This window comes from Episyrphus balteatus, chromosome 1 (assembly GCF_945859705.1).
Source record: "Episyrphus balteatus chromosome 1, idEpiBalt1.1, whole genome shotgun sequence".
NCBI classification, from domain to species: domain Eukaryota; kingdom Metazoa; phylum Arthropoda; class Insecta; order Diptera; family Syrphidae; genus Episyrphus; species Episyrphus balteatus.
This window is the reverse complement of record NC_079134.1, coordinates 118,685,948-118,700,151: the sequence shown is the minus strand read 5'-3', so window position 1 is coordinate 118,700,151 and position 14,204 is coordinate 118,685,948. Positions and strand designations below refer to the sequence as shown.

The 14,204-nt window shown below is 30.4% G+C and overlaps 1 protein-coding gene across 1 annotated transcript; it reads left to right on the top strand.

Annotated features, from left to right (window-relative positions):
- Nucleotides 1–11,378, top strand: LOC129906254 (dnaJ homolog subfamily C member 11). The gene is made up of 8 exons (XM_055981922.1): nucleotides 1–50; nucleotides 140–225; nucleotides 285–649; nucleotides 5,112–5,323; nucleotides 5,382–5,679; nucleotides 10,588–10,704; nucleotides 10,758–11,172; nucleotides 11,230–11,378. The coding sequence occupies exons 2-8, from the start codon at nucleotides 154–156 to the stop codon at nucleotides 11,362–11,364; spliced, it is 1,614 nt and encodes a 537-aa protein (XP_055837897.1). The 5' UTR covers nucleotides 1–50; nucleotides 140–153; the 3' UTR covers nucleotides 11,365–11,378.
- Nucleotides 11,379–14,204: the final 2,826 nt, after the last annotated feature.

The window sequence follows — 14,204 nt, the reverse complement described above, 5'->3', positions numbered from 1 at the left end:
AAAAATTTGACATCTGTGTCTTGTCTTGTTACGAAGAAAATATTATTAAGGTTATAAACTTTTAAAAAAATCCTTATTTTAATGATTTAAAAAAATTAAACATTTTGAAATTAACTTATTTAAGATCTATTTACTATAGCTGATAGAAAAACAATGAGTGACGACGATGAAGCCACTCAGGAAGTCGAAGAAAACTACTATGCCTTTTTGAATCTTCCAAAGAATGTAAAATATCCCGCAGACTTGTAATTTCAATAATTTGTTTAAATCTATAATTTTTCTAGGCCACAAGTGAACAGATTAATGCTGCTTACCGAAAGCTCAGTAGGATCTATCATCCCGACAAACATGTCGATCCCAACAGTAAACATAAAGCTGAAACATTGTTCAATCGCACAAAACGAGCCTACGAAGTTCTCTCTGACCCTCATAAACGTGCAATCTATGACTGTGTTGGCGAAAAGGGTTTAAAGACTGATGGTTGGGAGATCGTGCATAGAACAAAAACTCCAGCTGAAATAAGGGAGGAGTACGAGAATTTGGCAAGAGCTCAAGAAGAGAGGAAACTTCTGCAACGCACAAATCCCAGGGGTAACATTACAATCAATGTGAATGCAACTGAGCTGTTTGCGCCTTATGATGATGATGAGTTAGTATTTATAGTGGAGTAACTAAAGCAAATTATTAAGGGAACCCGGCCGAAAAGTTCAGATTTTGATGATCTTCTTTTTCATATGTTGGTAATTAAAAATACTTTAATCTCTATAGGTTAAAAATTTTCGATGTCGAATTAAAATTAATTTTTTGTAAGTCATTTGTTTTGCTTAAATTTAATAAATTAAATAATAGATGGTTTAGGTAATTTAAGGAAAAAAATATCTCCCATGTATTTTAAGCTACAATCTTCCATCATTTAAGCGATAAATGCAATTTTCTGAAACATGGGTAGAACTACGGCATACGTACGTTAACGTACTGACGCTTTATGTCTCTATCTTTTTCATCTGATTAAATAGAGAGAGCAATAGTCAAAACGTTAACGTACGTATGCCGTAGTTCGACCCTTAACTTCAAACACAAAAATAAATATTTTGAACAGAACGGCAACACGTACAATACTTATGTCGTTTTCGATTGGCAGTCCGGAAGCGTCCGGAATCATTCAGAAGCCTTCTGAAAGCGTTTTATTCACACAAAACTGACAGACAGAACGCTTTTTAGAAGAGAAATTCTCTCCCTGATTTATGTCGTTTTCGATTGGTTTTACTCAAGGATTCACTCATTCTGAAATCCAATAAAACAGTTTGAATCGTTTCCACTCAATTCTGAAAGTTTGTATCGGTGTTAGTGAATAATCAAATAAAAAAATTTAATTTTGTACGAGAAAATTTTGTTTGACATTTATTTTCTATGTATAAGTAATTTTGAGTCGATTCTGATTTGAAATCGAGAAGAGAATTTTACTTCTGAGAAGCGTTTAAGCTGTCATGTTTTTGTGAATAAAACGCTTTGAGAAGGCTTATGAATGCTTCCGGACGGCCAATCGAAAACGACATTAAATTCAGAAGCACTAATACATAAACACTTAAATGTCAACAAAAAAATACTCAATCATTCTTTTTTTGTTGTCATTCAAAAATTTTTTGTTTTTGATATTAAAATTAATTAGATAATTAAAATTGGTACCTTAATGCAATGGAATGATTTGTTTACCATTTTCTTCTTCATCGCGGTCTTCAGATTTATAATTGTTATAATTTTTTTGTTTGGAAGAAAAAAACTAAAATCAATATTTGACATTTGAAAAATTTCACAAACACAAAAAAAAACAGAATTGAGTGGAAGCGACTTGACCTGTTTCATTCGATTTCAGAATGAGTGGATTCTTGAGTGAAACCAATCGAAAACGACATTAAAAACATAATATTTTCAAAAAGCTAGAAGATCAACTGTTGAGTTTAAATCTACTTAATTTAATGAAATTCAGAATTTTGAAAAACAATTGTTATTTAAAAAGTTTTAAATGACTATTTTTTCAATCTTTTTCGTACTTAAATTTGAATTTATTTTAAAAAAGTGGTTGTCTGTAAAGCCGGTTTACGGACGATGATTTAACGTGATAACGTCGTAAGAAAACAAGTTGTGTGCTTTTCTCTAAAACGAGTCAATTGAAGCGTTTATTTATTTCAAACAATCATAATTTACAAAAATTACCTTTTTTCTTTTCTCATTATATTATTTTTTTTATTTTAAAAGCCTTCAAAAAAATTATACCATTAAAAAGCCAAATATTTCTTCTAAAAAATAAAACCATTTTTAAATTTTTACAATGTGCAAAAAGTATTAAAATAATTGATTAAAAACAATCATTTCTTATGAAAAAAGTGAAAAAATCACTTCCATCACCCAAACATCCATTTTTTTTTGATATAACAACCTATAATAAATTTTACACCACCTGAAAGCTTATTGCTTCAGCTCAAAATATTTTTATCGATCATGTCTATTAGACATCTACAAAAAGAGCTAGATTTTTTTTAACTCGATCAATTTTCATCAAAAAAAGCAAAACAAACATATATATAATTTTATCTTCTCACGCTATTGAATAAATTTTTTCAATTACAACCTATAAAAAATTGTATATCATGTGAAAGCTCATTATTTCACCTTTCATATGACGTTTCAATCTTATTTCTGCGATGTCTAGAAAAAAAGTTAGAATTTTTTAAAGCCAACCATGTCAAAATTCCAAACTGAGATTTCGGTACTTCCCACACTGGTGGCTGTTCATGATCAACAGATCTCCACAGGTCTTTTAAGGTATTTCGCAAGTTTTTAAATTTAACATTGTGTAGCTTGTAATGAATGTACAGTTAAATCAAATTTGTATTTGCTCTAGATCAAAAGATATAACCTGTTGAAAAATAGAACTTTATTTTACCGTTATCTCAAAATTGTGACTACAAAATTGATTGAAATTTTGCACAGATATAGTCCTGTCGATTATATTACAATATAAATTTAATTTATAAAAATAAAAAAGTCAAAAAACTTGGGACAAAACCTCATGTTTTAGTTTTAGAAAACCATTTATTACTTGGTTTTGAAATTTTTTAGAATTTTTTTCAATACCATTGTCAGTCTTGCAATAAATTTATCTATCGATTAAAAAAAAATTCAACTCTTTACATTGTCGCGTTTAGAAAATAGCCAATTTTTTGAAATTTTGTTTTACCCCTATTTACCCTATTAAATGACAGAATTTTTAAAAATCCTTCATTTGTATTAAGCTTTAGGTTATTATCTTTCAAATAAGCTTTAAAAGATATTTGTATCTCTAATAGTTTATTTTTAATTTTTAATTGAAATTTTTGCCGAACTGCGAAAAATTTTAAGTGGAACGGGAGAAAATGGCGTCACTTTTTTGTGGTGGCTGCCATGGTTCATCAATTTATAAGACGTTATCACGTCCAAAAACTTTTTGACCATAAATATTGCTAGTTTAATTCCAAAGAAGATAAGGCAATACATAAAATATACTACTGTTTTGAAAAAAAAAAAAAAAAATTACTTCAATTTCATTGAATTTTTTTATTTATAAAAACTGAATTGTTGTATTGAAATAATTAATTTTCTCTAAGACATTGACAAATAAGACCTTCTCACTTTTGCTTTTAACCTTCAACAGTTAGTGCTGTTGAATGAAGAAAAAATAACTTTATATTTAAATGTTGAATGAAAAAAAAGATAAATTTTGTTCAAAAACTTCTTTTAGTAAAAGTTCTTCGAAAATGAAATACTTTTTAATTTTTTTCATAAACTATAATACATATTCACATTTTCTATTGAATTCAAATAACAATAAGGACAGAAAATTTTGAAAAATAAATGTGTATTATATTACGAAAAAGTTTTTAAAACGACATGTTAAAATTTTTTAAATACATTTATTTTTATTCTGAGTTTGAGGACCAGTCTTACAAAAAAAACTTCTTTCAATTTATTTATTTCTAATTTTACAGATAGGAAAAAGTTTCTAGCTTTTTAAAAATGTATATTTAATTATTGTAGTTCTTGCCGTTGTGTTCAAATAATTATTTTTGTGTTTGAAGTCAATCTATGATAAAAATTGCATTTATCGCCTAAACTATGGAAGATTGTACTTCAGTCCCATATATTTTATTTCCTTTAATTTCCTAGACAATCTTTTGGCATTAATTAATTTATGAAATTTAAGCAAAATTTTTGAAAACAAAATATTTTGGTTCTTAAAAATCTTCAATAAAATTTAAAAAAACAATTCGGCAAAAGCAGCAATTTTTAACCTTTAACCCATTTCCGGCGGCTACCAGTTCCAGTTGACTTAGAAACTTGAAATTTTACACACTATCTGTTTTTGGAAGGAATTAGAGGAAATCTTAAACAAAATTTTTGATTTTCCAGAAAATTCACGTTGCATTTTAGCAACGCTCGCCGAAAGGGGTATCAAAATTTTTAAAATAATTTTTTTTACATGGAGTATGAATCAATTTTATTTGAGTATTTTGAGCACTTATTTGGCTGTTGTTGACATTACATATTATGTAGAAAAATTATAATTTAAAAAAACTCAAATTTTGATAGTCCTAAAAAAGCACGAACAAAATTGTTTACACTAAAATCCAAAAACAGGTCGATTACATAGTTTAACTATCTCTCCAAATATTTTTTTAGATTTTTAAATTTCCAGAAGTTTTTAAACATGACGTTGCGAAAACGCAACGCAGGGCGGAAATGGGTTAAGCCTAGTACGTAGCTAAAGCGAAACGAAATTTTCCATACAAAAATTCGATAATGAAATCTTGAACGAAATTATATAATACCCGATGGTATTTTTTTTGTTATAATGTTGGCTGTTGACTTTGGAGACTTCAAAATTTTTCGTACTAGGCCTTAGAGGTTAGAAGTTAAAGTATTTTTAACTACGTACATATGAAAAAAAAAGATCACTAAAATCGGAGCTGTTCGGTCAGGTTCCCTAATATTGCCATTTTTTTTTAGCTTTAGTTACTCCACTATTAGTTATACATAATCTATTCAAAATTACTTATTTTTTGTATTTTTTGAAGAATTCCAAAGATTGAAGTGTCGTCTATGAGCATTTCCCAATCCATCGAAGCACCTATCACCTTAAAAGACACTGTGACAATGTCTGGCAACCTTCACTCTTCCAACGGAACAGGAAGTGGCAATTTTCTTATATCTGGACGTAGGCTTATTAATAAAGGTTGGCTTGAACTTGATCTTGGTGCTGGAAATGGTCCAATGATGGGAGTTAAAGGTAAAATCTATTATTTTCTTTCAAAAATCTTATATTCACTGTTTATGTTTTGAAATAGGCTCGAGAAACTTGAGTCAAAAAGTTTTCTGTAATGGAGGTTTATCACTTAATTTCCGTGAAAGTGGTGTAGTGCCAGCATTTGTTACGACTCTCGCTGTTCAATTGGATAAACACACAATCGGTTATTTGACATACAATGCAAGCGCACAGTCATCAATGTCAACGTCCATTGAAAGTCAGACTGAAAAACACGCATGGAATACTTCTTTGTTGATTGGGGTTCCGCATTGTTATATTACTGCATCGTACACCAGGAAATTGATTCAGTATGAGCTTAAATTGAAAGTAGCTGTTAAGTAAGTACTTTTAATAAAAAGAGTTTAAGGATTTCTTATCAATTGCGTTTCGCAATTGGTGTAATTGGTGTAATTTGAGTTAATTTTTTTTGTAAAAACTCTTAATACTATTTACAATTCAGTCTTTTTTAAATTATATTTTTTCTTAGAAGATGGTAGGTAGGTAGAGATGGCGGTCATAAGCAGCCTAGCTTGATGACCCAATTAGCGCAGAAAGCGCCGTTTTGATACCAAAACTTGTGAAACCTATGAGTTATAAATGGATTTATTGAAATAATGTGATTTCAAGAAAAACAAGTGTTTAGGCTGTCCTAAAACCACTTCGTTGCATTGAGGAATGAGATCAAGTCTTTGATCTTTATATCTCTAGGAACAAGATTCAATTAATTATACTATTATAGTGTAGTATTATATTATTTTCACAAATTTTATTATAATGAATTATCACGCACAAGGACATAACCTTAAAATCAGTTAAAAAAGGGGTTTATTTGATTTTCTAACGGAAATATCTCAAAAATTTGATGTGACAAAAAACCATTAGAAAAATAAACTTTGATTTCTATTAAAAAAAAAAACTTTTTGACTAGTGTAATCGAACAGGGCAGACAAAATTACAAATGATATCAATTTTATTGAAACGCTGTTAAAAAGATCATACTCCTTTTACAAATAGAGCCATTATTTAAGTTTTACAGTTCTTATTAACAGAGTAATTTACGTCAACATGAGTGAGAGTACGTAAAAGTAAGCCTTTTTTTTAATTACACTGGTCAACAAAATTTAACTTTTTTTTTGCCACAAGAACCAAAATATACTTTTCTAGTAGTTTTTGGGGTGCTGAATCCGAATCTGAAGTCAGAAAAATTTGATTGGCCTCCGTTTTTGAAATATTACCGTTATAAAATGCTAAAAAACGTCATTTTGGCTGTTTTCGAGGTTCTGTTTTAATGTGGGGTAATTCATTACAAACAAATTTGTAAAGGTGATTATAAGAACAGATATTCTTCTTTCAAAAACTGTTTAAATCTTTCCGATATCTCTTTTATTGCTCGAGATATCTTAAGTTTCAGTTAAAAAGCTAAAGAGAAACTAAATTTAATCTAAAGTTTAAGTCACTGGTCACAGAATTTTTGCCACAAGAACCAAAATATACTTTTCTAGTAGTTTTCGGGATGCTTAACTCGAATCCGCAATCAGAAAAATTCTATTAGCCTTCGTTCTTGAAATATAACCGTTATAAAAAACTTTTTTTTGCATTTTATAACGGTAATATTTCAAAAACGAAGGCTAACAAAATTTTTCTGATTGCGGATTCGAGTTAAGCACCCCGAAAACTACTAGAAAAGTATATTTTGGTTCTTGTGGCAAACAAATTTTGATTTGGTTGGCCAGTGTTGTTTCTGATTCAAAGACCGCTACTTAAATTCTAAATATCTCGGGCATTAAAAGAGATATCGGAAAGATTTAAACAGTTTTTGAAAGAAGAATATCTGTTCTTATAATCACCTTTACAAATTTGTTTGTAATGAATTACCCCACATTAAAACAGAACCTCGAAAACAGCCAAAATGACGTTTTTTAGCATTTTATAACGGTAATATTTCAAAAACGGAGGCCAATGACAATTTTCTGACTTAAGATTCGAGTTCAGAACATCAAAAACTACTAGAAAAGTATATTTTGGTTCTTGTGGCAAAAACCTTGTTGACCAGTGTTATTTAAGTCCGGAAAGCGAATAGCTAGATACAAGATTTTAAAAAAGCTTTTTATTTTTATTTAGGCCCCAAGGAACATTTCTGCATCAAAAAAATCTGGAGTGCAAAAAACTTCGAGTAGTTTCGCTTTCAAACGACTCGTGAACTCTCCTTTTCTGCTTATTTTCCAACACTCAAGGGATCACAACATGTCTTAGTGTGAGAGTTTGATCAATAGTTGATCTGCTTGTCCGAAAGCATACCCGATAGGATCTTCTTTTTCTATTTATTTATTAACACTGACGAAAGAAATATGAACATTTTGTTCAGTTATTGTGTTCAAGTGTTTATTTTATTTCGATAAGGATGTGTTAGCATCTAGGCCAAAAATGTAATTCACATTGTTTGCACGTTGGCCACATACACTGCGGCGTATACTTACTTTTTTTATTTATTTTTTTAATGTCTTTTTTTAAACCGCATATGCAAGAGTAGGGTAAGAGAAGATGGTTGGTCTAAAAACAAAACCGACTTCTATGGACCAAAACTGGGTTTTATGGGTTTTCTAATAGTTCCTATAGCCAAAATTAAAAGAAATAAAACGACCACACTGTCGGCACCAGCTTTCCAATACAAAAAGAATTATTAAAATTGGTTCACTCTGTCCAAAGTTATGAGGTGACAAACATAAAAAAAAAAAAAAAAAAAAAATACAGACGAATTGTGAATACCTCCTCCTTTTTGGAAGTCGGTAAAAAAAGTTTTAATCTTTTTAAGAACAAGATAAGCAATATTTATTCCTTATTTGCCGTGAAACTTTTTTTTAAACACGCTTTAATCATAAACTATTATGCATCCATTGCTCCGAAATTAAATTTTAGCTATAAGAACCAACTTTTCATTCTTCTCAAAACAACACCTTTTCAATTTGGTTCTTAATTCTCGCATTTCAAAAATATTTACCCATATAAAAAATATAAACAAAAATTGTATTGGTATATTGTCGTATGTATATGCCATTTTTATTATTTTATTAGACACATAAAAACAAAATTTCCAAAAATCTCATCGATCCATTTTCAAAAAATTAAATTTTGTTTTTGTTGAATGCAAAATCAATAAAATGCACGCCTGGGTTGCACGTACTTGCTCTTGCAGTTCAAAGCACTTTTATGTTAGCTTACTTGTAGATTTAAAGAGCTGGCTCCATATAAATTAAAAAAAATTGATATTGGGGAAGAGCCGACATTTAAGGCAAAATTTTGAAAAAAAAATTGTTATTTGACTTTTTTTGGAAAAGTTAAAAAAGCAATTTTATTGCAATTGCTTTGAGTATTACGTCTGCAAAGTTTAATCAAAATCGTTAGAGCCGTTTTCGAGATATTTAGCATAAATTGAAAAATTTTTATGTGAGGTACACTTTCTGAGCGAGATATAAAAAAAAACAAAAAAAACCAACTTTCAGAATTCCACAAAAATTATCTGTACCAAATTTGAAGAAAATCCGTCCATCCGTTTAGCCTGTGGAAATATGTACAGATGGACGCACAACCGCACAGACGTACAGACGCACGGACGGAATTGCCAGACCCACTTTTTCGGAGTTCTCCATCATCGTAATGTTGGTTTTGATTAAAACCTCAATTTTTTTTCCACACGATACCAATACTTGCCATATAGAGCAAGTAAAAATTTAATATTACATATAAAACATAATTATATTTATAAACAATTAAAAATCTACTTCTTATAAAAATCGGTTGGGAATTGAAATTCGTACATACCTTTTCGTAATTAGTAGGACAAGCCTAATTATAAAACGTTTTTTTATATTTGTATTTTTTAGTATTAAACAGTATAATGGTTTAAAACATTTAATTGTTACCTACTTCAAAAGTTGGAGCCGTTAGAGTCGTTTTCGAAAAAGGTAGGTTTTCCATATTGGTCATAATGCTGCTACCGTTTATTTCAATTTCCCATATCAAGCGTCGAATACAAAAATTGGCATTTGTCTCAAGTGATATATGAATTAGTGTTTTTATGAATTAAACATGAGAACTTACAGTTTGGTCAATCATTTAAATACAAATTTAATCCATCAACTTTTTTTTCCTGGGAGAAAATCATTTAGACAAAAAAAGTGAAATTTTGCTTTGATCGCTGTAGTAAAAATAAAACACACTTGTGAAAGAAAGAAGGAGAAAACTGGAATTTGAAAACTATAGATTTTTCTGCAACTCACTAGTTACTAATATAAAATTTTAAAAGCAAAAAAAAAAACAAATTATACTAATAACGGTCATAATATTCACAAGTTGAAATAATGCATTTGGATGAAGAAATTCAAATGTCAAAAACGTATCCAAATCCATAATATTCACTACTTAAATCCAATCTTAAATCCAATTTAAACTGCTGTCTGGCGTTGTGTTTAACTTTATAAATCCAGATGTAAAAGATGTAAAATTCATTTGCACAATGTTCAATTGTTTTGTCAAGTATTTTGAAAAGGAAAAATAAAGATAAATGCAAATTATACTAATTTTTTTTTTTTTGAGTGAATAATAATATAATATAATAACTCCCTAAGTCCTTTTTTCACTTTTGGAGAAATCGCATTAGAAATTGGTTATCCAATACTAAAAATTCAAAAATGGTCTTATCTACGTGTTCGTTAACATTTCGGTAAAATAATTGCTTCGTTACAATTGAAAAATAAAGCTTTGGTTATTGGGTAACTGCGAAAATGTAACTGAAGTCGAAATGGACTTAGGGAGTTTTCTTTGAACGGCGACGATATGAACAAAAACTTAAATCTTTGGATTTATTTAGTTTGGATTTTAATAAGTGGATTTAAAATTCACTGTAATCCAGAGTGAATAATATAGCAGTAAGTGTTTGTTTGTTTTTTTATTTTGTGAATAAAGTAAGAAGTTTCGAGGTGAACGAGGATGGGAAAAACAAGCCAAGTTCAATTGCTTTTTCATTATATTTGTATGTAGATATATTTGTTCAGATGAATATGCCACCTACAAGCTCTCAAATATAAATTCTTTTAAAATTTGTTAGTATGGAATCTAAGGAATAACTTTAACCAAATCCTTTTTCAAACAAATACTTTAAGATGCACATAAAAATGATTCTATTCAGTATGTCCTTTGTTGTTAATTTTTTTAAACTATTAATAAATTTAATAAATTTTATATTACAGGGCTGGTACTTTTGGTTTTCTAACAGAGTGTGGAGCGGAGAAGAAAGTTTCCAAGTACAGCTCAGTTGTTGCAACAGTATCAGTCGGAAGGCCGACAGGAGTATACTTGAGGCTAAAGTAATGTTTAAAATATGTTCTGTAAACAAAAGTTAAAATTTTTATTAATGCAGGCTCATTCGTTCAAATCAAACATACGTTTTTCCAATACATTTAAGCGATGAAATCGTTCCTGCTGCTATTTTTTATGCCACAATTGCACCTGTTATAGGGTGGTTTTTAATAAAAAAAACCTTAATAGATCCAATGAACCAAGAACGAAAAAGTATTGAAATTAAAAAGACAAGAAAAAATAACGAACAAAGGCTAGCACTAAAAAAAGAAGAAGCTCGAGCAGCAGTTGAACTCATGATGCATACCTATGAGCGTATCGTTTTAGAAGAAAACGATAGACAAGGCCTTATTATACTTAAAGCTGTTTATGGTGCATTTGAACAGGACGATGAAAATGAATCAAAAATTGATGTTACGATACCAACGCAATGCTTAGTAAATACCAGTACATTGATTTTGTACAATTCTACAAAGGTAAATTAAGTGATTTTAATATTTAAATCGGCATAATAATAATTTTTACTTTTACAGAGCGAGCTTCCCGGTTTTTATGACCCTTGCATTGGCGAAGAGAAATCCCTATATATAGAGTATTCCTACCAAAACCAGCAACATTCTATATCGATAAAAGATACCGAAGCTATTCGATTACCTTTGAGAGAATAATTGTTCTACATTTATAAAGAAAATTATAATAATTATTAAAATTTGAACGAAATGAAATAATGCTTGAAAATTTAAATTAAAGTCTTTGATATTTGTAAATTAAGTATTAGCCTTAGAGGATATAATATATGGAGTGCTTGTGCTGTTAGTTCCGTGAAGCTTTTATAGAGGACTCTAGTTTCTTTAAGTTTTTCGATGAGTGCATGCCTCCATTATATTTTCATTTGATGACTGTCATCAACAAGCGTGTTTATTTACAGCTGCGGAACCAGACTCGCACTGAAAAACGAAGGCAGCGACCACTATCCATGCATATGGCGTTACAATGTATTAGGTATTGGAACAAGCACTCCATATATTATATCCTCTATGGTATTAGCCCAGTCGAGATAAACATTTCAAATGGGAAAAATTAAATCGTGAAATTTTTTTCATAGGACGGAAGAGGGTCACTGATAGCTTAAAACCAGTTTTTCGAGAAAATTGAGCTTGAGCCAAAGCCGCCATCTTGGATTTAAGGAAAAACAAGTTTAAGTGAATAACTCGGCCATTTTTGATTTTTGGCAAAAATGCTATAAGTAAAACTATAAGAAAATTTTATTTTCTATAAATTTTATTCCTATAAATTTTTCTATATGAAAAAAAAAAAAAAATGAAAAAAAATTTTAACTATTCCTAGATTTTAAGATCAACGCAATATGCCCTTCAAGCAAACGAGTCCGACCTGGGTCCGAATCGGCTCCGAAACGGGTCCCACGGGAGCTCAAATTAGTATGGAAATTATAATCACCGCGAAGCCGATTGCATATGTATTGGTTTTTCACCACGATTTCTCCTTCGACTTTGTGGTCATAAGCCCTGTTCCATTGGAGGTGGTAGTTTACTCGTGAGTAGAAATCTACTACAACAACTACACTTTCGTATCTCCTCGAGTAGAAGATCGTGTGTTATTTGTAGTACTAGATCTACTCATGAGTAAACTACCACCTCCAATGGATTACGCCATCTACCACTTGTAGCGACAACCTGAAAATGATATAGATTTTTTTTTCGATTTGCAGTTCAATGTAGTTTCCATAAGAAAAAAACAAGAAAGACCTCGAAAGACATTTATTTTACGAATTAATTTTATATGAAGGAGTATCAATTTTATGATTGTAAAATGATAATAATATGAGTTTATATCTAAATCAGGTTTAAAATATATCAAAAAGAATTATAATTCCTACTTAATTTGTCTCCAAAAAGGGAAGCAAATCGCAGGAAAACAACAACAAATACTACAAAAAACATAGAAACTACTTTGGTTTAATTTTCTTTCAAAATTTTTGAAAACAAAAAAAAAAAATGCTTACCTACTATTATTTGTGAAAAAGCAAAACAAATAAAAGAATAATTTAATCATTTCTATATTTTTTATAGTATTTTTTGTTGTTTTCAAGCGATTCGCTTGCACTTTTTAAATACAAATTACACAGGTATTATTATACTTTTTGATATATTTTAAACCTGATTTAGATACAAACACATATTATTATCATTTTACAATCATAACATTGATACTCGAACATATAAAATTAATTCGTAAAATAAATGTTTTTCGAGGTCTTTTTTATTTGTTCTTATGGAAATTACATTGAGTGGCAAATCGGAAAATAATCTATATAACTTTCAGGTTTTCGTCGCTATCCACCAGGTGCCGTGATGCCAAGTGTCAATACACAAAACGTTGCAAGCATAAACAAAAAATACCAAGACTGGAAAATTTCGTACGTCTTTCCCCCCGAAACCCTTTTGTGTACAGTGCTGTCTGTGAATATATGTGAAAGCCACCACGTTGGTAAATGACGTTAACACGCACACATTTATAGATTCACGACATTCACCACACATCCAACACGAACACAACGAAAGGTTCACGACATTCACCACACCTCCCAGCTTGTAGGCAAACGTCAGTTGACCGCCGAGTTTCCAGTCTTGGTATTTTTTGTTTATGGTTGCAAGTGTGTGAGTGCAACCTCGTTTTTCGCGTTTTGAGGTCGGAGTGTCTTTTCTGAGCTCAGTTTTCTTGCTTGAAGGGGATCCATTTCTATGGGATCCATTTTAGTTCAGATAAAATTTTTCGATAATTTGTATGGGAGCTACAAGACTGGAAAGTGAGCGGTCAAATGACGTTTGCCTACAAGCTGCGAGGTGTGGTGAATGTCGTGAATCTATCTATGTGTGCGTGTCAACGTCATTTACCACAGCGGTGGCTTTCACATATATTCACAGACAACACTGTAAACAAATGGGTTTTGGGAGGAGAGACGTACGAAAGTTTCCAGTCTTGGTATAGTTTCTCGATGGTTCTGAGAACAATAAAATTTATTTCGTTCGCGATCGAAAAATTCAAAAATTCCAAGGATATTTTATATGAACAGATTTCTACACGTAGGTCCACAATCCATTTGCAAGGAAAACTGAAAGTTTTAGACACAAAAAAAATGTCGAAAGACAAAATTCACCTTGACTCATGTTTACACTGGACTGAAACCGTATTCAAACTCGCTTGAACACTGCATGTAAATGCAGTAAGTAAAGAGAAATGAGAATGGGTTAAAAAAAGAGTTTATTACCCCGTTTGTATGGCGATTTGAATCCGAATTGAATCAGGATTTAGGTCTATATATACCTGGATCGAATTGAATCCGGATTTGTCGATCCGATCCGACTCGGGGAGCTGAATCGAATCGAAAATATGCATATATACCTAACGAATTGAATGCTCGAGATATAATTTATGGTGGAAATCGTGTGTGATTGTCTTCTTATTTGCAAATTCACTGTATGTATGT

Bases quoted from the DNA above. Each gene is read 5' to 3' on its own strand.
- LOC129906254 (XM_055981922.1), top strand. From the start codon at position 154: ATGAGTGACGACGATGAAGCCACTCAGGAAGTCGAAGAAAACTACTAT. The intron at 650-5,111 runs GTTAGTATTTAT...TATTTTTTGAAG, and splicing joins GCGCCTTATGATGATGATGA to AATTCCAAAGATTGAAGTGT. The intron at 5,324-5,381 runs GTAAAATCTATT...GTTTTGAAATAG, and splicing joins TCCAATGATGGGAGTTAAAG to GCTCGAGAAACTTGAGTCAA.